This window comes from Lygodium microphyllum, chromosome 6 (assembly GCF_053477565.2).
Source record: "Lygodium microphyllum isolate KBCC chromosome 6, Lygodium_microphyllum_v1.1.10, whole genome shotgun sequence".
In the NCBI taxonomy this organism is placed as follows: Eukaryota; Viridiplantae; Streptophyta; class Polypodiopsida; order Schizaeales; family Lygodiaceae; genus Lygodium; species Lygodium microphyllum.
Genome location: NC_141140.1, coordinates 65,146,967 through 65,167,765, shown reverse-complemented (window position 1 = coordinate 65,167,765; position 20,799 = coordinate 65,146,967). Strand labels below are relative to the sequence as shown.

Here is a 20,799-nt window from a genome sequence, read left to right as displayed (position 1 = left end):
CCACCTCCTTTTTTTCAGATCTAATGGGGAGTAAATTGATGTCCTAATCATGTAGTACCTTGGAAATTGAATTTTCTCCTATGCCTTTTGTTCCTTCTTTCTCTACACTTTTGTTGTTGCTAAGGACCTATTGATTCTCACGATTGACATCCCTTCTCTTGTGTTACTCTCTTAGTGCATTGGTGCTCTTGGGATCCTCCCTTGTCTAGTTGGTTCCCAACTGAGTCATTAGGGGAAATTTGGCCTCCCAGAAGGGCATTATAAGGAATTCAATTAGTGAATGATTAAACCTCAATTAAATGAACAGAATTGGGGGGTTCCTCTTCAAGACACAAAATGGTTTGACCAAGGAAGAAGGGCTTTTTCCAAACCTAGCACCACGAAATGATTTTTTGAATGGAAATAACTATATTTGTTTCCAATTATTGGCCATGTGATTGGTCTATAGGCCAAGTAGTCTCAAGGGGCCATAGAGTGGGGCTTACATGTTTGAACAATGCTACAATCATTAATTATAGCCATCATTTCTAGTGGATACGTATGTCCGAGCATGCAAAGCATGACATGTATCATGGCTTCTAGCCAAACAATGACTTGTGGCCTTGTAAACAACACTTGGCCTATGAAAGCCTGATGGGTGCAACTTACACAGTTTTTGCAACTTGTAACAAGAAACAAGAGACCTTGCTTATTGCACGTTGGATTTTATTTAGAAATACAAAAGAAGGTGTCCCATTAGCACATATCTAAGGATTGTTGGACCTTTTACCAAAAATTCATACATAGTTCTTGAAAATAAGCCATGCTTTTGCAATGTGCATCCAACTTCTCCCATGATCAATTTTTTGCACTAGCACTAAGCCTTTAGGCTATTTTGATCTACAACTCATTCACTTACTAGATCTATTTCTTACCTAGCACTTTTTGACTTCCTTCTGCTTTCTATTACTTTTTTGCACATTAATTACCAAGACTTGGGTTTGCTAGTGGCTACTTAGTCCTCATCTAATGAGCACACCTTACATTGTAGTGATCTTTACAAAGATCTTTGCCATCACTTATTACTCTCCTACCTGATTGTTGCATTAGTTGGACTTGCATGCAAGGGGACACAATGTCTTTTCTCGTTCTTGCTCCTACTCTCAGGGTGGTGGTTTTGCTATTGACTAGATAACTTATGCTTTTCTTACCATGATGACCATAGGACTGCCATTATTTTGGTAGTCCAAACATCTACCCTTGTACACCCTTGGCATCAATCCTTTGCAAGATTTCCTTGCTCCTACAATTACAACAAAGTCCTTTTTGATTGCCTCTCCAAAGTCCCCTAATGATAGATATTGTTATCCTCCTAGTCATTGATGCATGTTTCCCTTGAAGGTGACATTCTCATTGCTAGCAATCGAATGGGATATTCTTCATAGTAAATGGTGTCGCATGTTCCTATCAGAGCCATGAGTTGTTTCCAAAGTTTCCTTAACTCTTGCTTCATGGACTCTTTTCCTTTTTAAGACTTTTGGACTCTTATCATCCTCAAACTCTAAATCTAAGCTGGAGCTAAAATTACTCTTTTAGCCTCCTTCAAATTTTTTTGTTGTTTTGCTACCTTTGGCTTCTAGATCCTTAAAGGTGACTACAAGGTTAGTGATATCAACTTTCACCAACCCTTTAATTGAGTTTCCAATTCTCAACTAGTGGTGTATCAAATTTCTTAGTTAAATCTTTCAGCTCCTCCACAAAATTTTATATTTTTGGTTTATGCTACTTGATCTACCATAGCTTTCTTAGGATGTCTTTATCCATCTACTCCTCCCTAAACCTAGAAATGATGGCTTTGATGATGGCTCCATACATATCTACATTTTCTAGTGGTTATTGAAATATTGTTTGTGTCTTGCAATCCTCATTTAGCTATCCTTAGGCCTAAGGTAACAATTCTATTGGGAAGATTTAAAAATATGATTTTTGTTAAGACGATGCATGGGTATGCTAACCATCTTTATGCCATGTTGGGATCATATAAGTGTCATGATTGTCAAGGGCTACTAGATAGGGTAGAGAAGCTAGTAAAATAACACCTACAAAAATGAAATGGAAATAATATAAAGTGAGTCCCAAAGAGATAAAGAAATATACAACTAATGATGGGTCACTTAATCAAGCTCTACATTAATATGAGAAGAGATATTATCATTGGGCTTAGACGGAAGGACTCTCAAACCCGCAAAGATTGATCTAGTAGGATAAAGAAGGATTAGTCTATGAACTTTCAGTCAACTAATGCACTCTATTGCTTTACTTTTTTATTAGCAACCCCATCAGTGTTTCTTACCTCTTATATTGTGCCTCGGACAATAGCCACCACTATGCTTTCTAGTTGCTCTATGTCATCGGTCCACCATCACATAGTTGGGTCTTCATAGTCTCATTTCACTTGCTTATCTTGTGTAGTGGTTCTTGCTTCTTATAGCATGCCTCGGCTAACTACCACCATTGTGCTCCATGGATGCAGCCCACCATCGCTTAATCTTCTTAAATAGTTGTGCATAACAATCTTGTGTGTTCTAGTGATGCACATGCACCCACAACCCACACACACCCATGGCAATGTATAGAATTCTATGTTTTAATTTAATTACATTGTTGAGTAATGTTGGACTTTTCACCATATAGAGATAGTTTGTTAACTTGATTAGGAAGGAGAGAACCTGTGCTAGAATGATAGGACCTCCTTGCCATGCAAAGAGACTCTCATCTTCCATCATTTGGACGATTTTGGTGGTGAAATTTTTCATTGCATCCTACCATTCAATATTTGATCATGAGATCACAAAACATTACATTAGATTAATATCAACATAAACACACATATAAAAAAATATAGAATCAATGCTTCAAGTGATGTATATAAGAGTTCATACCATGAATATTGTATTATTTGTGCGTAGTACGACTCCATCTTCAAGATATAACCACACAGGCAGGCCCCTTTTTGGTTAAAAATAAAAAGATAAGAAAGCTAGCATAACTGTACATGATGTATAAGTATTTCATCGGTATAGGTGTACACTTGCATTGTGCACACTAGAAAAATGTGATTTTACAAAGTATAAACTATGTTGTGCATGTTTGCATGCATGCACACTTTGGTAATGCCTTGAAAGCATTGTTGAAAAAGAGAATTTCCTTGTGCTAAGATGGTCTCACAGTGGTAACTTATATCGTTCTTTCAGATGGTGTAAAGAGCTGCATTTATAGTAAATGATATGTGCAATTTTGCATGTAGATGTTAGGTTCTTGGCATGAAGGGTTATAAAATGTTCCCAAAGAGAAAATTTGGTGAAATTTTTTCTTCAAGTAACCTTTATAGTCATGTCTATGATTGGTGTATTAGTATTAGAAAATTACTAATGGAATACGATATGTATTTTAACAAGGATTTGTGACAAGATATCATCTATAATTAATGTGGTAGTGCAATTGTGGATATAAAATTCACAAAATAAGATGTGCTAGATTTATATGTGGCTGATAGGAAAGCATTATATTGAAAAACTAGCACAAGTACCTTGCTACGTTGGTTTCTTCAGAATTGAATATAAAACATCATTTATTGTCTACATGTAACTAGTGATACTTCATGAAATTTAACAAGATATGGGATGGATAAAATACTCATTATATTAGAGTTAGATTTAAGCTTAAAAGTTGTTTGCATTGGTAGGCTTTTGAGAACAAAGCTACTGGGGCTTCTAGAACATCATTGGAAAGCATTGTAATGGCCTTCCTCACAATCTCAAACAAATATTAGCATGGGTTTTGCAATAAAAATGTAAGCCACATGACTTATAGCTTTCCTATTTCATTTCACACACACACACACACGCGCGCGCGCGTGCACGCACACACGCACACACATGCACGCACGCACGCACGCACACACGCATGCACGTGCACACATGAACACCCACACGCACACGCACACGCACACGCACACGCACACGCACACGCACACGCACACGCACACACACACACACACACACACGTGTGCACACGCATCTGTACCTATGTGCATGTGCATGCGTGTGTATGAATGTGTGTACATGTATTTTATATATACATACGTATGTGTATAGTGCTTGCTATAAACTTATGCACAAAACAAAAATATTGCATAGAGGATTGAATATTTAAAGATACATAATAAGAGACTTGATGGCTATGATATTGGCATCTATATGCTTGAATTTTTACAAAAGACATACATAGGGGAATGATTTATAGGAAAATGGTCTTGGTACTTGCAAATTTGGATAATCATGTAGAAGGAAGTCCTCCCAAACACGAAGCAAAACTTTTTAGGAAATTAAAAATCTAAATGAAACCCATCAAAACATTGTAACTTTAGAGAGTACTACCTTGCTACTATAACTGCAAATACACAATTGATTAGGGTCTCAACTACCAAACCTTAGTAAGGGCTATAGGCCTTACAATGTATCACTTACAACCTCAGATTGAACAATAAAGAAGACTTTGAAAGTGCAAAGTACAAGTTAAGGATTTTTTATACTACATATTAACAAGAGGTTTCTCAAACATATTAACAAGAGGTTTCTCAAAGTTAGGCTTTTGTAACCCAGAGTCAAGGTTTAGGATTAACCTTTAAGTCAAAGTTTACCTCATCTTATACTCTACCTCCACCATGGCCTATCACTACATACAAGCTCATATCTTGACTTGGGGTTTCATGCCACATTGTATATCCTCTATAGGTTTGTTGAACCTAGAAACACTACTTGATATAATTAATGTATGGATGAACCTCAAGTTTAGCTTAGATAAAGCTCAACATCTTATAAACCTAGGATTGGGTTTCATCAATATAAGGATTGTTGATCTTCCACCAAAACCTCACCTTGAGGTTCTACAACACACTTGCATTAATAGACATTTTATGTGGATCTATAGTAATCAATGTCCTTGGCTTGATGCCCTCGATCATATGCACCATGATGCATTTGGCAATAGAAAAGTTTCTCTAGATGTAAACTTACTACTAATGTAATGGAAGGTCCAAATAGCCACCAATGTGGCTTTTCTCATTAAACAATACTAGTGTCAAACCATGAAAAATGTGAGAGTCTGATTTGAAATGGTACAACCAATTCTAACTAGTTTTGTTTATAGAAATGGTGTCTACTCTTGCAACTACTACACCTAGAAATATTAGAATCATCATAGTAGTACTATGATTATAGGGGCTAACTCTTCATCATTATCAAACACAAGCTATGCATCTTCTTATCTACTAGAAAAAAAACATAGTGTTGCACAAGAATTCAAACTTTGACACTAGCATCAAGGAGTTTGTTTGGGCAAACAACATTGCAAGCTAAAGTACATGGTTAGCTTCTTTTCTCACCTAATATATGCTCATGCAAATGTCATTGATAGAGTTATTATTGTTGCTTGTCTTGGAGCATTGCCATTGTGACTATGAGCAAATTGAATGTGTATGGTCACCCATGAAAAAGGGAAAGCCCCTTTTGGATAACTTCTCCAAGGCTTCTCATGAGATGTAATTTTTTCTACATGGGTGCATGAGGGCTAGAAGCTAGTTGCTTCTCTCAAGTGTATAATAGCCTTCAATTATCAATTACATGATTCATTGCCATTAGCAAATTATTTTGGTTAAATAGTAAGTGTACAATGTGCTATAGTATGCTCTTCTTGATTTTTGGTGATTCTGCGTCTAGTCATGAACGATTAATTTTATCAACTCACAAACTTAGGAACCTGTTAACCCTCAAACGAACAAGGTGGAAAATATGGAAAAGCTAAAGCAGAAGACAAAGGCCAAGGCAAAGTGAAACGGAAGACGAAGGCGCACCAAGAAAAATCTAGAAACACAAGAAGCATAGAAAAGTCCTAAATAAGGGAACAAGACGCACAAGGAAAAGTGGAAGTCAATACTTTTGTAAAAGAGCGCAAGTGCATCATGGTTTAATTCAAGGAGCACCGAGCTCTCACCCGTGCAATTTGTAAATATAGACGGGCAATGGAAAGGAAGCTAGGAAGGTAGAAGGACAATGGGGAAAAGGGCCTAGGCCACGGCCGACCATGTAAAAAGGGGATGACCGCCCAAAAGGGATTTAGGGTTTTGTATATAAAGTTGAAAAGTGAATGAGAAGCTCATTCTTGTGTGTGGCCAAAAGTAGCTCTCTTCTTCTTGTTCTTGTTCTTGTTCTTGCTTGCTTGAGCTTGTGCTTGAGAGAGGGAGTGTGAGAGTGTGAGGGAGTGAGTGTGTGAGGGTGAGGGACCGGGGAGGATAAGCTCTCCATCTTCTCCTCTCTTCTTCTCTTCTCTTCTCTTCTCTTGTCTTGCTCGCGGCAATGGAGCTTGGAGCGTGGAGCTTGCTTAAAGCTTGCACTTGGATCGTGGAGCTACTGGAGTGCGCGGGAGAGGAGGTAACTCGATCGGCATGGAGGTAAGCTCACTACACCCGTAGATATAGACGGCGCATCAGCTATGTGAGAGGTAGCCATTAGTGCTCAACTTGGAACACTTGAATAATAAGAGGTCCATGGGTCTTAGCAGTTGAGCGAAAGCTCCCACATTTTGGTTCCGTTGCCGAGACCTATGGATTCAAGCCTTGAGCGCTTGTGCACTTCAAATCGAGCATTGGAGTAGGGATTTTCCCGAACCGGTGCTTGAGGTAGATAGGTAGAAGTGAGGGGGGTTGAAGAGGTATTCGATCTCCTTAGCAAGTAGGTTTTTGATTTTGTTGTTGAATATTAGAGTAGGACCATTCATCTCCATTTTTGGTTTTGATTTTTTTTAATTAGGGTAAGGTTAGGATAGGAAAAAGAAGGAAAACAATAGGGTTTTCTGTTGCTTTATAACAGGTTGAAACAGGGAAATAGGGGCACAGATCCAGATTTCTGGCTAGAAGAGTATGAGGGACTAACCTCTGAGGTCATAGCAGGCTGGAATGGGGCAATAAGAGGCCCAAAGAACCAGGACATGCCACATTTGACATCCTGCCCTCTGAGAAGAGAGTGAGTTTGAGAGCCAGGGAGAGAGAGAGAGAGACCTGCAGGGAGATCGCCAGTGTGCTGGTCGATTCGAGCACCACACCATTTTCAGGTATGCTAGGCATTTCCCTCTGTGGCTTTGCATCTAATTAGGCGGCTTGGCACGATTTGGTGAAGTAGACATTAGTCTAAAGTGTTGCGGGCAACTCGGGGCTGTTAGCCACGCAGTCGGACCGGTTCGTCCGAGTCCCAGAATAGGACTGCACTATCTCTAGAGTCGAACCATCCGACTCCAAAAATTGGACCACCTTTTTGATCCGATTCCCAGAATTGGACCACCTAGAGTCGGACCCCAGAGTTGGACCACCTAGGATCGGTCGAACCACCCAGGATCGGACGAGTCCCAGAGTCAGACCATGTGTCAAAATCGGACCACTTTTTCAATCCGACTCTCAGAGTCGGACCGTCCGACTACGAGAATTGGACCACCCTGTCCGATCCGACTCCTAGAATCTGACCACTGCAAGAATCGGACGTGACCAAAATCAGGCCACTGGGCCGATCGGACCAACCCAAAATCGGACATCCGATTTTGATAATCGGACTCCTGAAAATCGAACATATGAGAATCGGACAAAAAACTGGCAAAATCGGACAGGTATCGAGGACACAAATTTTGACGCATCTAAACCCCGAAATTGATCCCAAAGGCTACGTAGAGCTAAAGGCACATCACAAATCCATCACTGGGCTGAAACTTAGAGCAAGTAGTTCAAAATTTGGCTATAAACGGTCCCCCAAATTGGACGCTAGTGTTGTAATGGCTCTATACAAGCATGGATTCTCACTTGCAAAAGAGCAACCAAAAGCCCATACCCGAACAGAGAGAAACAGATACCCTAGAACATCAATGGGCCAATCTAGCCATCAAGGGCAAAAAGGCCACACCATGAGAACACAAAGACATTGTGTTTAGACTGTGTCTAGTCAAAGCAAAATGCAACATCAGCAAGCTACAAATGCGAAGATGACTAGACATGACACTTTGACGAGAGATGTACCTTGAGCAACACTGCACAGACGACCCAAGACATTGGTGGAGAATCCACGTCCGGTCGTGCAATTGGGGACTCAAGGGCATCTCTCAGAAGGCTTAAATTTACAAGCCAAGACCCGGAAGATGAAGACATAGTACCACCTACTTAACTTAGGGTCAAACTCACCGAGAAAAGAGAGCATACTATCGATGCTCTGATTGACGAAGGAGCAGATTTTAATATCTTGACCTATGAATCATGGAACCTACTAGGCCAATCAGAGCTCACACCGACTAGTGCAACTCTTAGCCCTTATGGGGGACACCCATAAGCACTCATATGGAAGTGCAAAATCCTTGCGACAATTGAAACGGAAAGCTTGCCTATCCTATTTTATGTTCCTCCAAATAGTGCTAGTAGCTGTGGGAAAGAAACCCTCCTAGGAAGACCCTTCAAAAGGGCGACCAAGTGTGAGGCTGACTATGTAGCACAAAGGATACACCTGACGCTACCAGGTGTGAGGATAGTCACAACCTTTAGCAAGGGTGACCTCATTGAACCTCGAGGGAAAGGCAAGGAAGGTGTTGACATAACAGTCAAGCCTACTAACGAGAGCAAGGACTTGTTGGAAAAACTGATACAAGCACAGGTCGAACAACGAGAACCAGTGAGTGAGGCTATGCCTGAAACAAGAAGGTCAAGAGATAATGCCAAGGGCGGGCTTTGGACTTACAAGTATCATAGAAGACCCCAAAAGAAGCCAAAGCCTTATAGACAAAGGCATCGATGGAGGGTCTGCACAACGCCGCGATGGATATCCAAAGCGTTGCTACGTGCTCAAGGGTATTACGCAGGTAACCGATGGATTTGGATACCAAAACCCCCTTCTAAACCACCTCTATCAGCTGAAGGCCAGATTGCACCAAAAGCAATGAGGCACAAGAGGAAATCTAAGAGAAACTCCAGGTCTCAAGGCAAGAAACAAAACATGAGTGTTCAAAAGAAAGAGCCAAGGCCTAGCATGCTTAATAAGCATAGGTCATATGTAACCATTGAGCGTGCACAAAGGCCATTAGTGCTCAAGGAGCTTTTGACTTCCCAAGAGGATAATGAGCACCAGAGGCACAACGCTGCTCGTGAGAAGGCTAATTGTTCAACAAAGCAAATAGCACAATCATCTATTGGCTTTGAGTAAATCATTCAGCTAGTGCCAAGTCCACCTAAGAGTCCTAGATCTCCTACACCCTCTTTTTCCAAACAGACACAGGAAGCACTACAGCAGTCGTCAAAGGCGACTACTCAATCCCAATCTCTATCTCCATCTAAGCTTCCAAATGTCCAAGAGGTGGGACATGACACCATCCGTAGCTCTCGGCCCAAGGATATGCCTAATGTTACTAGATCAACTCATGCTCGATCTACACAGATGAATGCTCAAAGGGCAACAAAAGACACGACCACTTTTGATCGCCCTAGGGACTTGACACTGCAATCCACCAAGGGTAGCCAGCCCACGGGACTAGCCGCTACTACTTCCAATCAGGGATCACAGCAGTCACAGCCCTTGGCTGTGATAATGCCCCTTGTGAAATGTGTCCTTAGTAGTTTACCTATGGAGGAGGTGTCACAACCAACTTCCTTGACAACTCCAACAAAGTGCCTAAAGCCTAGGATGGAGGGGTTAAACACAAGGGAATTGGTTGAAGAGCTAGACTCTCCGAAAAGGGAGGCAGTTGTGCCGTCACAACTTGGCAAGGCTACTTAGCAGGCCGCGGCTATGTCCCATAAGGACACGCTAGAGAAAGAGAATGCTGAGGCCCAACCAAGTACATCAACGGTTGACTTGGTCCAGGGTCCTGAGTCGTTGAGAGATACACCTTCACTGACTAGGAAAAAGAGGAGAAAACAACCAAAACAATAGCAGTTGCAGGTGGTTGTGGACCCCAAGAACATTGAGACGAAGAGCGTTGGAGAGCTGAGGAATAAAGCATTGAGTCCATCCACCATTGCACCAATTGATGCCTCTCCTAATAGCGATGAAACCTCAGACACATCCGTGTGCTCTGAAAAATCAAAGCAGTCGTTACCATCAACAACTGCTTGTAACACTCAATCCATCGACAATGGAACTCACATTGACCGATCAAGAGTGGATACAATGCTTTCACAACAGGGTGACAAATTTTGTACCAGTCACATCCAAGGAGAACCATGACGCAATGACAAAGCCTCAGGAGAAACATGAAAACCCCAAGAGCATAAGAAATCCTAGCATTGGCCAAACTTGCTCGTCTAGGCCTGAGCTCCTAGCTACGCTAAAGCCCAGGCAAACTCCTAGAACCTTGCATGAGATAGCAACCCACCAAGCCCTCATTGAACATAGAAGTATCACAAAGTGCTTAACTGAGTTGGATGCTAAGCTCAAAGTGTTCGCATGTGTCTATGTCCTGGTAGACATGCACGCATTCCCTAAAGAGCAGCTCGAAGAATACTTGCCATTTCCCTTATCTTGGGAAGAGCAATAACATCTTGATGAGCACTATAACAAGCTCCTGTATGAATGCATGCGACTCATCTCTGACGAGGCAGCTGACGAACTGTGCTTAGCTGTCACATTCAATGATGTGCTCTGCCAACCAAATCTCTTAGAGATAGAGCAACTAAAGCGACTATCAGAGGGCCGAAGTCAATTTGAACAGCGTTGGTGTGAAAACCGCGTTGCAAAGGCCGAACTAGGAGCCCAGATCATGACAGTCTCAAAGGAGCGATTGGCCAAATGGCGGTCTCAAAGAGACCCAACCTATGTGGCACCAACTTCCCTTCGAGTGTTGACTGCCATTCGGGGTATGGACTTAGCTGAACCTAGCCAAAAGAACTCTTTGTTTGATAAGGTTCTCACTGAGGAGGAGTTACATGTTGCCAGTAGGCTCGGACAAGATTCCATGCTACTCGATGTTGCAAAATATCTATTGGTATTGAGTAAGCTGCCATGAGTACTAGATGCGTGTGCCACGCTCCAGTACAATCTAGAGTTCTACAATTGTCTTTTATCCTCGCGAAGTGATATGGATTCATAAATATATATGTAAATAAACAATGACTTTTGTGACCTTGTATAGACACTATCAACACACACAAGAAATAATAGTCAAGCACAGGGAGAAGAGTTGGGTTCAACATGGGCTAAGCTCCTCAGGCCCTCCTCTCACCACATAATTAGAAGTTGTGTGACCATTCCCACCTCCAGGCGGAGGGCATGCAACCCTCATTACCACCATAGGAAGCCCTGACCAACATCTCCGATGGTGTAGACACAGTACCATCCCTTTCTATACACCTTTTCCCCTTTCCGATCTATCTTTCCAAGGATGAGCCCCCCACTCCATGACAACCAGTCCATGTAACTTAGCATGAGCCAAGATCTGCTAATGGTTGGAGGCCAAATGAACATAATCATGGGGGCCATCCCTCTACAACAAGCACAGCATACCTCACCCCTCCCCTTCTTGTCATATGCGCTTGATAACCCACACTATAATCCTTTCCATGAGAATGGTTTTATCCTGTATTAGGGCCTAATCCTTGGTTCACATTTTGCAGGTCCCCCTATGAGAAAGACATGGAGAACCTAAGGCAGATGGCTCGCAAAGATGCTCTCTGCTGTCGATGGGAACATGCAGCACATGCCCCTCGCCCCTCAAAAGGTATGCAAAGAAACGAGGTCCCAAGCAACATTGCCCCGGACGTAGGCCGAAGAATCCCCAGGTCAGGGGAGTAGAAGCTTGAAGAAGCACCTAACGTGTGGCAACACTAGTTGTGCAAACCCCCAACAGACGCTCGGGCAGCAGGTGCTCAAAAGGAGAAAGGGCAGCTCGAGACAGGGAAGAATTCGATGCATTGTTCAAAAGCATCTTGGAAATGGTGGCGGCCAGAGACTACACCATTCAGGTCCCTGCCGACATCTTCCCTGCCTAGCCTCACAAGAGCCCCGCACTAGTAGAGCCTCAGTCGCCTAACCACCCAGACTCACCCCGCCTTGTGCAAATCGAGTAGCCCCTATGATATACAAGCAGCTTAACAAGCCATCCCGCCATAACTTTTTGTCTTTTGATGATTAAAGGGGCAGGCTCCCCACTTGTATACACTTCCTTTACCTATTGTTAATATATGCCACGTCTTTAACAAGCATTGGAATAGGCATTGCAATCAACATCATAGCATTTTGAAAAGTTATATCTTGACATGATTGCATTTGTTCATTGTACTTGACGCATGCGACTTGCATATACTCTCATGAAGTGACAAGTGGATGCAAGATGACACATGTCTTTGTGCAAACGTGTTCAATGCCCAAGTCACCGCATGACCACCAACCGCACAAAGAACCACAACAAAGCCAGGCTGCCGAACGTGAAAAATCACCCTTGTGAGTGCCCACATCGCATGAACCAAAGCATAGTCATAGGCTACGCTCTCTTCTTGGGTCAAGCTCTACAGTGAGCTCACAATGGTTGTTACCTCAATTGTACCAACATTGCAACAATGGCTTCTCTAACAATGAGGCTAGGGCACAATCATCACTGTAATGTCCATTTCCTAAGCCTTCGAAGCTTGACATTTCCCAACCCATTGAAAGGCTGATAGCCTCAACATATTGCAATGGTTGTACTTAGGCAAGTAAAAAAAAAAAGGGTAGAAAGAAAGAAGAAGAAGAAAAAAAAAGGCATTTGAAAAAGAAACAAAAAAAAGAAAACAGAAAAGAAGAAAAGAAAAGAAAACAAAAGAACGAAAAGATAAGAAGCACCCACGATCACAACACCGCACCTAGGGGTCCTCAAATTAGGTGCGTCCAGTGACCTTGGTTGGCTAGCTCCGTCCCTAGTCCCCTAGCCCCCTAGCATCACCCACAATAGTTCAGGGCACATCAAGGGCAGGACAGACCTAGGGAGCTTGTCTCGCCTATGGTTAGACCTGTCACCCTGACCCATTCACACGATTCCCTCTTGCACTCTGCCTTAATACCATCGCAATCAATTGTGGTAAGCACTGCATGAATGGCCATGAAAAGTACACTGTCCTCATCGCACAGGCCCAATGTCTACTAGCTACTGATAGTGCAGTATCCCTGTGTTCTATTATGTTACATCATGCAATCACAATGCACAGGATGTCACATACACCTTCACATGTACTTCTCCCCACCATGGATGACTTTGCTTCATTCACACATCGTTATGAGAAACTAGCTCGCGGTCTTCTACCTACGTAATATCTAAGTATGCACGAGCACTCACATAATATCTGCACCGAAGTATATACACAGTTTGGGTCCTCAAGTGCAGGACAATACTCTCAGCTTGCTTAGAGTTCGACCTGCCGCCCAAACTAATTAAACTATGTCTTGTGCACGATAAAAAAGCCTAGCACTACCTCTAGGGAGAGACCACCTATGAGAGGTTTTCAATTGCAGGTATTGAAGACTCCAACGAAGGTGTCATTCGCTCTTCATCAATACTAAACTCTGAATTCCTATCCTTATCACCCTGTAAGCCTGCCAAGAATCATCATGTACAGGATCCCCAACAAACCGCCACTTGTACTCCATCAGTGCAACCCCCCCAAAGAACAGCCCTACCACCAACTTCCATTGCCCTATCACCTACCACTTAACCCACCAACGTGCCCCCAATGACCTTCCTTCCCACCACTACCAACACTCCGCCACGGCAACCATAGACGTCCTTGCCACCCACGTCTTCAGTGCATGCTAACGCCTGCTACCTACGATGGTGAGTGCCATGGGACTAGCACTCGTCTAGGAGGGGGGTAATGTTAACCCTCAAACGAACAAGGTGGAAAATATGGAAAAGCTAAAGTAGAAGACAAAGGCCAAGGCAAAGTGAAACGGAAGACAAAGGCGCACCAAGAAAAATCTAGAAACACAAGAAGTGCAGAAAAGTCCTAAATAAGGGAACAAGGTGCACAAGGAAAAGCGCAAGTCAATACTTTTGTAAAAGAGCGCAAGTGCATCATGGTTTAATTCAAGGAGCGCTGGGCTCTCACCTATGCAATTTGTAAATATAGATGGGCAGTGGAAAGGAAGCTAGGAAGGTAGAAGGACAATGGGGAAAAGGGCCTAGGCCACAACCGGCCATGTAAAAAGGGGACGACCGCCCAAAAGGGATTTAGGGTTTTGTATATAAAGTTGAAAAGTGAATGAGAAGCTCATTCTTGTGTGTGGCCAAAAGTAGCTCTCCTCTTCTTCTTTTTGTTCTTGTTCTTGCTTGCTTGAGCTTGTGCTTGAGAGAGGGAGTGTGAGAGTGTGATGGAGTGAGTGTGTGAGGGTGAGGGACCGGGGAGGAGAAGCCCTCCATCTTCTCCTCTCTTCTTCTCTTCTCTTCTCTTCTCTTGTCTTGCTCGCGGCAATGGAGCTTGGAGCGTGGAGCTTGAGGATGGAGCTTGCTTGAAGGTTGCACTTGGATCGTGGAGCTACTGGAGTGCGCGGGAGAGGAGGTAACTCGATCGGCATGGAGGTAAGCTCACTACACCCATAGATATGGACAGCGCGTCGGCTATGTGAGAGGTAGCCATTAGTGCTCGGGTTGGAACGCTTCAACAATAAGCAGTCCGTGGGTCTTGGCGGTTGAGCGAAAGCTCCCACAGAACCAACCATTAATTTTCAATCATAAGTGAAGGTATGATGGTTGTCATTATTGATGACCATGAAGACTAATTACTCAATCATCATATCACTGTTATAAGTGTTCAAGCCTTGGGCATATGGCATGCTTCATATCCATTCCTGATAATTGGGACCCTTTTTGGCTTTGATGATGATAATGGTCATTCCATTCTACTTTTTTTGTGAGATTTTGCATGGAATGGGTTCTTACTTGAGGATTTACCCTAAAATTAGCAACAATAAGAGCCCATCTTATGCTTTTTGTCCCACATCTTCTAGTCGTGGATTGGTCAACTACTCCAAATTTGTGTTTTGTGATTGACATCTAATCCTTAGAGTATTCCATATGTAGGAGAAACTTGCTACATAGGTTTTTGTATGCGAGACAATCTTGTTATGGAGATACTTAACATAAGTTTAGTTATGAACTCGTTTGAAGTTCCTTTATCTTGGTTATAAACCCATAGCTTGTGGAAAACCCCAAGAGCACTATTTACAAAATCATTTGAAGTTCATTTATGTTGGTTATAAACCCATAGCTAGTGAAACATCCCAAGAGCATTGTGCTACTACAACTTTGTGTCAATCTTGAAAAGCATAACATACCTACATAGGGGAGGAATTTTACCACACTTTTTGTTGGCATGGGACTACACTTTCAAGTAAAATTAGAAAATAAATGAATAGTCCAAATAGAATGAGGCTTCCTTGACTGCAATTTTACTCTTCTCTTTCTAAATTATGTAATGGAATATATAGCTCTACAAGAAACATCTTTGTAAAGGAACAACTTGTTAAAATTCTTATGGCAAATTTTGTTACTAGCTCATATATGACCTTGTTTCATACAATCATATCAAAAGTTTTGGCAAAGTGAATAAGACAATAGTATAATAACAAAGTTCCCACTACTTAACGTGTCAATTATTAGCCTTAGTGTCAGAAACCCATCAATTATCAACCTTATTGTCATAAAATGGTTACTAATTCAATGATCTTTGTAGACCCCAATTTCCTCCTTTGCTTAGGGACCCAACCATTTAATGCTATCTAGTATGTTGATAACATAATAGCCTTCACCCCAATTTGGCCACAATGATGGTAGCCATGTTGGTATCATAATTCCCTTTACCCTTGTTTTTTGATCTCTTGTTGTTAATGTGTGCAAGGTTGCAATTATCTTGATGAAAGCCAACTTGCCTCTTTGCTTTAGCACCCACACACTTGGCCCAACACCTTTGGCCATGATGTTGCTAACCACGGTAATACACAAATCGTGATGTTGCTGACCATGGTAATATGCTAACCTTTGGGCCATGATGTTTCCAACCATGGTAATATTCTAATTACCCACACACTTTTTACCCATATCCTTATGGATGGTATAATTTAGCTCAGGCATCAATTGATGTGATGTCCTTATTTGTAACATAATTGTGTTCACCCCAATTTGGCCATAATGATGGTAGCCATGTTGGTATCATAATCCCCTTTACCCTTGTTCTTTTGACGTCTTTTTGTTAATGTGTCTAATCTTGCAATTATCTTGATGAAAGCCAACTTGCCTCTTTGCTTCAACACCCACACACTTGACCCACCTTTGGCCATGATGTTGCTACCATAGTAAAACACTAACCATGATGTTGCTAACCATGGTAATATGCTAACCTTTGGGCCATGATGTTTCCAACCATGGTAATATGCTAGTTACCCACACACTTTTTACCCGTGCCCTTATGGATTGTATAATTTAGCTTAGGCATCAATTTATGTGACATCCTTATTCCAACACATCATTGGAGAGATCAATCTCTTTGGAATCAATTTGATATCCCCTACTTTCATAATTCAAAGGTCATCCTTCCAAATGTCCCTACCCTACCCTTGCCCTGCCGCTAGTGAATGAGTAGATTTGAGTTGATTGATGAATGAAGATTTAAGTTGGTCAAAAACATACATTTTTGTAGCTAAAATTATTTCCTTATGAGTATCTATGAAAACTTGAATAGTTGAAGCAAGCATGCAACTACATGTGCCATTGTACATCACCATATGGAAGGTTTATCATAGTTGAATATAATGTTTTACTATGTGACTACTTAGTAAGATATGACTAAATAGGCCCTAATTTGATGAAGGCCTTATACAATATAAATACTATTACTTCTAGAACAAATGAAATAAAGCGACTTACATCATTGCTATAGAAATTGTGGTACTATTATAAGAAAACTTTAAACAATAATATCAATGATTGTAATTAGCTAGCAATGTATAAACAAGTATCACCCTTAAAATCTTGGAAAATTGCTAAAAAATTGTCATGTCACCATGTACAATCTGTAAGAAAACATGATTTTGATAAATTTTCTTCAAAAAGGAACCACCCTACCTTAGTATTGAGGAGTCCATGGTAGGTACTTGAGTTTTCATTAACCCAATTCACAAGGACATTGACTTAAGTAATATGATATTCAAAGGAGGGGGTTCTAAATCCATCATAGTCTTAAAGGGCTCTATGTTTTCTTAACTCATAACATTGTTCTATCTTTTGTATACCTAAGTACTTAATATCCATCCTAACACATACTGAGGTGACTATTTACTGTTTTCTTCTTGAGCATGCCCCCTTGGTAGGTTGTGTATCCGTGTCATGCACTTGCACATGAGCACACACATGCATACACATTGCATAGGTTTTCCATAAATATCTTAGAAAGGACTTCTAGGTGATCACAAGACATTAGACATGTCTATGGATTGAACACATGATCTTGTGCTTTAGGATACATATGGAGTATATGATAGTGTTGCATGGTGTGCTAACTTTTGACCATATACGACTTGCTTTCACATTAAAAGTTGAATCTTTGATTATAGACCAAGGGAGACTTACCCAAAGTTCCATTCAGCTTCAATAAATGGGCCAATTCGAAGGTTGACATAAAGACCTGACTCATTCACAAGTTTGAGAAATCGGATAAGATCTAAATTGTCCTCAAAATTATACTGCATGTCACCACAACGACCACCAAAATATGTTTCAATCCAATGCACAATTTAATCAAACATATAAACTTGAATTATTAGCTACAGTTCATTCTATGAAGCAACATAATATTTTTGAGAGTGTCATTTAATTAAGCAATATATAACATTTTTATAAACAAAAACTCTTCTATGATTATACTAAGATTTTCTAGTTCATTCTATGGAGCAACATAATATTTTTGAGAGTGTCATTTATTAAGCATATAACATTTTTATAGACAAAAACTCTTCTATGATTAGATAATTTAAATAGTGATGTTTTTTATTGCATTGAATGAATTAACCAAGGATATATCACTTCACAAATTAAATATCTTGATTAGGCATATGGTACCAATCCAAGTTGTTGTTGATTGAGCTTGCAAAGAGTATCTAACTATCAAATGCACCTGGCCTTGTTGTGGCTCATGGGCATTCCAAAACACGTAGGTTTGGATGACATCTAGCCCTCCATCCTTGGCTTTTGCAATCAAATCTGGCCACATCTGCAATCAACCCCAAATGTTATTAGATAGATTTGGTCTAGCTCATGATAAGGAAAACATTTGAAATATAATTAAATTACAGACCTTTAACTTGATTAGTCGTACTTTTATTAGGGAGATTTAGACTAGCTCATTATAAACATGACCTTTTATAAACCTTCAAATGGATTGAACCTCTTTCCATTTCTTACTAATGTAGAATTATATATGAAAATGTCTTGTAAAATGTGTACTATTCGAATTGATAAAGGAATTGGGCAACCTGCTAAAATGCACGTTAATTTAGTACTTTTAGTGAATGACCGAGAACAACCAATAATTGATTAGAAAGGAGGCTGATGATTAGAATGCAATTACTGAGGAAAAAGAGCAATTGCTGGGATTAATGATTAGAATGCAACCACTGAGATGAATGATTAGAATGCAATTATTGAGATTAATGAAAATAACTATCCAATTACAGAGACTAACTTATTATTATATGAAATTACTGAGGAATGATAATTAGTATGCAATTACTGAGAAAAATAAAGGCGCAGTACTACCTCAGGAGTGCTTCTTGGGTAATGGATTGAGCCAGAGAAGAGAAGCTTCGGCTGGCCATCGAAGAGGAGGCCGCGATGATCATACGTGATCTCAACCCCACCCACCAATCCAATCCACTGAACTGTCATGATTATGGTGAGGATTATGGGTATGGGTGAAGCGATTGAGAGGCTGCAGTAACCCATTAATGCTATTTCAATCTCAAGAGACTAAAATCTCAGATTGAAAGAGGGAAGGGGCTCTCTAATCAGTCTTGATATCTATCAGAAAAATGTATCAAGAAATGTGTGTCTATAATAATGTGATCATGAGCTATCATGTAGTCGGATAATCTGTCAGACTGTCCCAATCATGGTTGCCTTACTCGCAAACTTTCTGTTTGGCTTGATGGCCAAGTGAAAAAGAGGGGATTGATTACCCACCACCATTAGTGACAGTCGCTTGGTGATGAATAAATCAAGTATGGATCGGAGATAAATCCAGCAGCGTGTGATCAGCAGCAGAGGCTAATTACTGGCTTAGCTATCAGTTCAAGAGATTAATTCAGGCTAACGATAACGATGGTGGTGGTGTGGTGATGACGTTGGAAGAGACGGCAGACTCGGCTCTCTCTCTCTCTCTCTCTCTCTCTCTCTCTCTCTCTCTCCATATATATATATATATATATATATGTTTGAGCTTCTAACTTTCACGACATTCCCTAGGACATGATATGGAAGCATGACGAAATGAAAAGCCGGCCACCATGCATGGCCCTCCACCTTTGGAACCCTCTTTCTTTTCCCCTTCTCCCTTGACTTTGTAAGCATCGACCTTTCAATTCCTTCCCCTCCATGGCATTTTGATCTCCACGTGGTTTTAGTATGCTTGTTGCTGGATCAAGTGTATCATGCACTCTCCATTTGTAGATTTGATTTCGTCATAGTCAGCTCCATCATGCCAGGGGTGAGCAACTCCACAAGAAAGTTTTGGGCTTTCTATGGTGCTATTGTGTAGAGATTGCAGGTGCACACATATCTAGCCTATTGCAATGGGGGATAGGAGTCGTAGTTATGTGGCGCGAGGGGTGGGTGAGGCATTATCCTCACTATAACAAGTTAGGTATGGGTGACTCTCTTGCAACAAAATAATGATGGAAAATAACTCAACTTCTTATGAAAGAAAACATTCTCCTATTGCAAGCCATGGTTGAAGTGAGCCCTTATGTGAAAAAATGGTGTAGTTTCAATCACTAACCCTTGATATCATTCTAGCTTGAATTATGCATTCATCTTTTGTCTTGCTTATCTCCAAGTTCTCTTTCAAGTAAGTATGGTTGAATAGGGGCCCTATGTGATGATCGTCTCAAAACCAATATTGCTAGCTTGATAAGAAGATGGATGGGAGTTTGAACAATGATTCTTAGGCACACTTAAGGCCAAAGTCGCATTGGTCCAATACTAATATGTTGGTGGCATATTTCACTTTGTGCTTCTAGGATCTTTGATCTATAGAGAAGGAGCTTTTGCTTAGTAGTGTGGTGGGCTACATGGGAGATCTTGCATACACTCTACCATGGTTAGCCAACTTCAGCATTGAATAGATTCTACATCACTAGTGCCTCATTTGGATGTCGTTCCCAAGGCTCCCAAATTGGCTTGAAGGGGCAATGGCAACCAACATGAAGACCCTAGATAGGGTTCCATATTCCTAAAGAGTAATGAAGGTCACATGTGCTCAAAAGGATAGATTTAAATATTGTGGGATGGGAGGATCTCCCCAAGTCGACAGGCATCAGGGACTACTCTACCTCTCACAGAGGGAGTACATTCATAAAGTCCTTGAGCGTTTCCGCATGCAAGACGTAAAGCCTATTGGTTGTCCATTACCTTCTTATATGAAGGTCTCACAGGCCGATTGTTCACCGACGGATGAGCAAAGGGCCGAGATGGTCAAGATCCCTTACGCATCAACCATGGGCA

General features: G+C 41.2%; 1 protein-coding gene across 1 annotated transcript in view; it reads right to left on the bottom strand.

The window, feature by feature from the left end:
• LOC148034635 (beta-galactosidase-like) overlaps nucleotides 1–19,119 on the bottom strand; it is a 96,299-nt gene extending 77,180 nt beyond the window's left edge. Inside the window, exons 1-5 of the mRNA XM_087679561.1 lie at nucleotides 18,838–19,119; nucleotides 18,197–18,292; nucleotides 17,653–17,765; nucleotides 2,922–2,988; nucleotides 2,709–2,801 (exon numbers count right to left, since the gene is read on the bottom strand). Coding sequence (XP_087535687.1) covers nucleotides 2,709–2,801; nucleotides 2,922–2,988; nucleotides 17,653–17,765; nucleotides 18,197–18,292; nucleotides 18,838–19,023 — 555 coding nt within the window. The 5' untranslated portion in view covers nucleotides 19,024–19,119. The remainder of the gene's footprint in view (nucleotides 1–2,708; nucleotides 2,802–2,921; nucleotides 2,989–17,652; nucleotides 17,766–18,196; nucleotides 18,293–18,837) is intronic.
• Nucleotides 19,120–20,799: the final 1,680 nt, after the last annotated feature.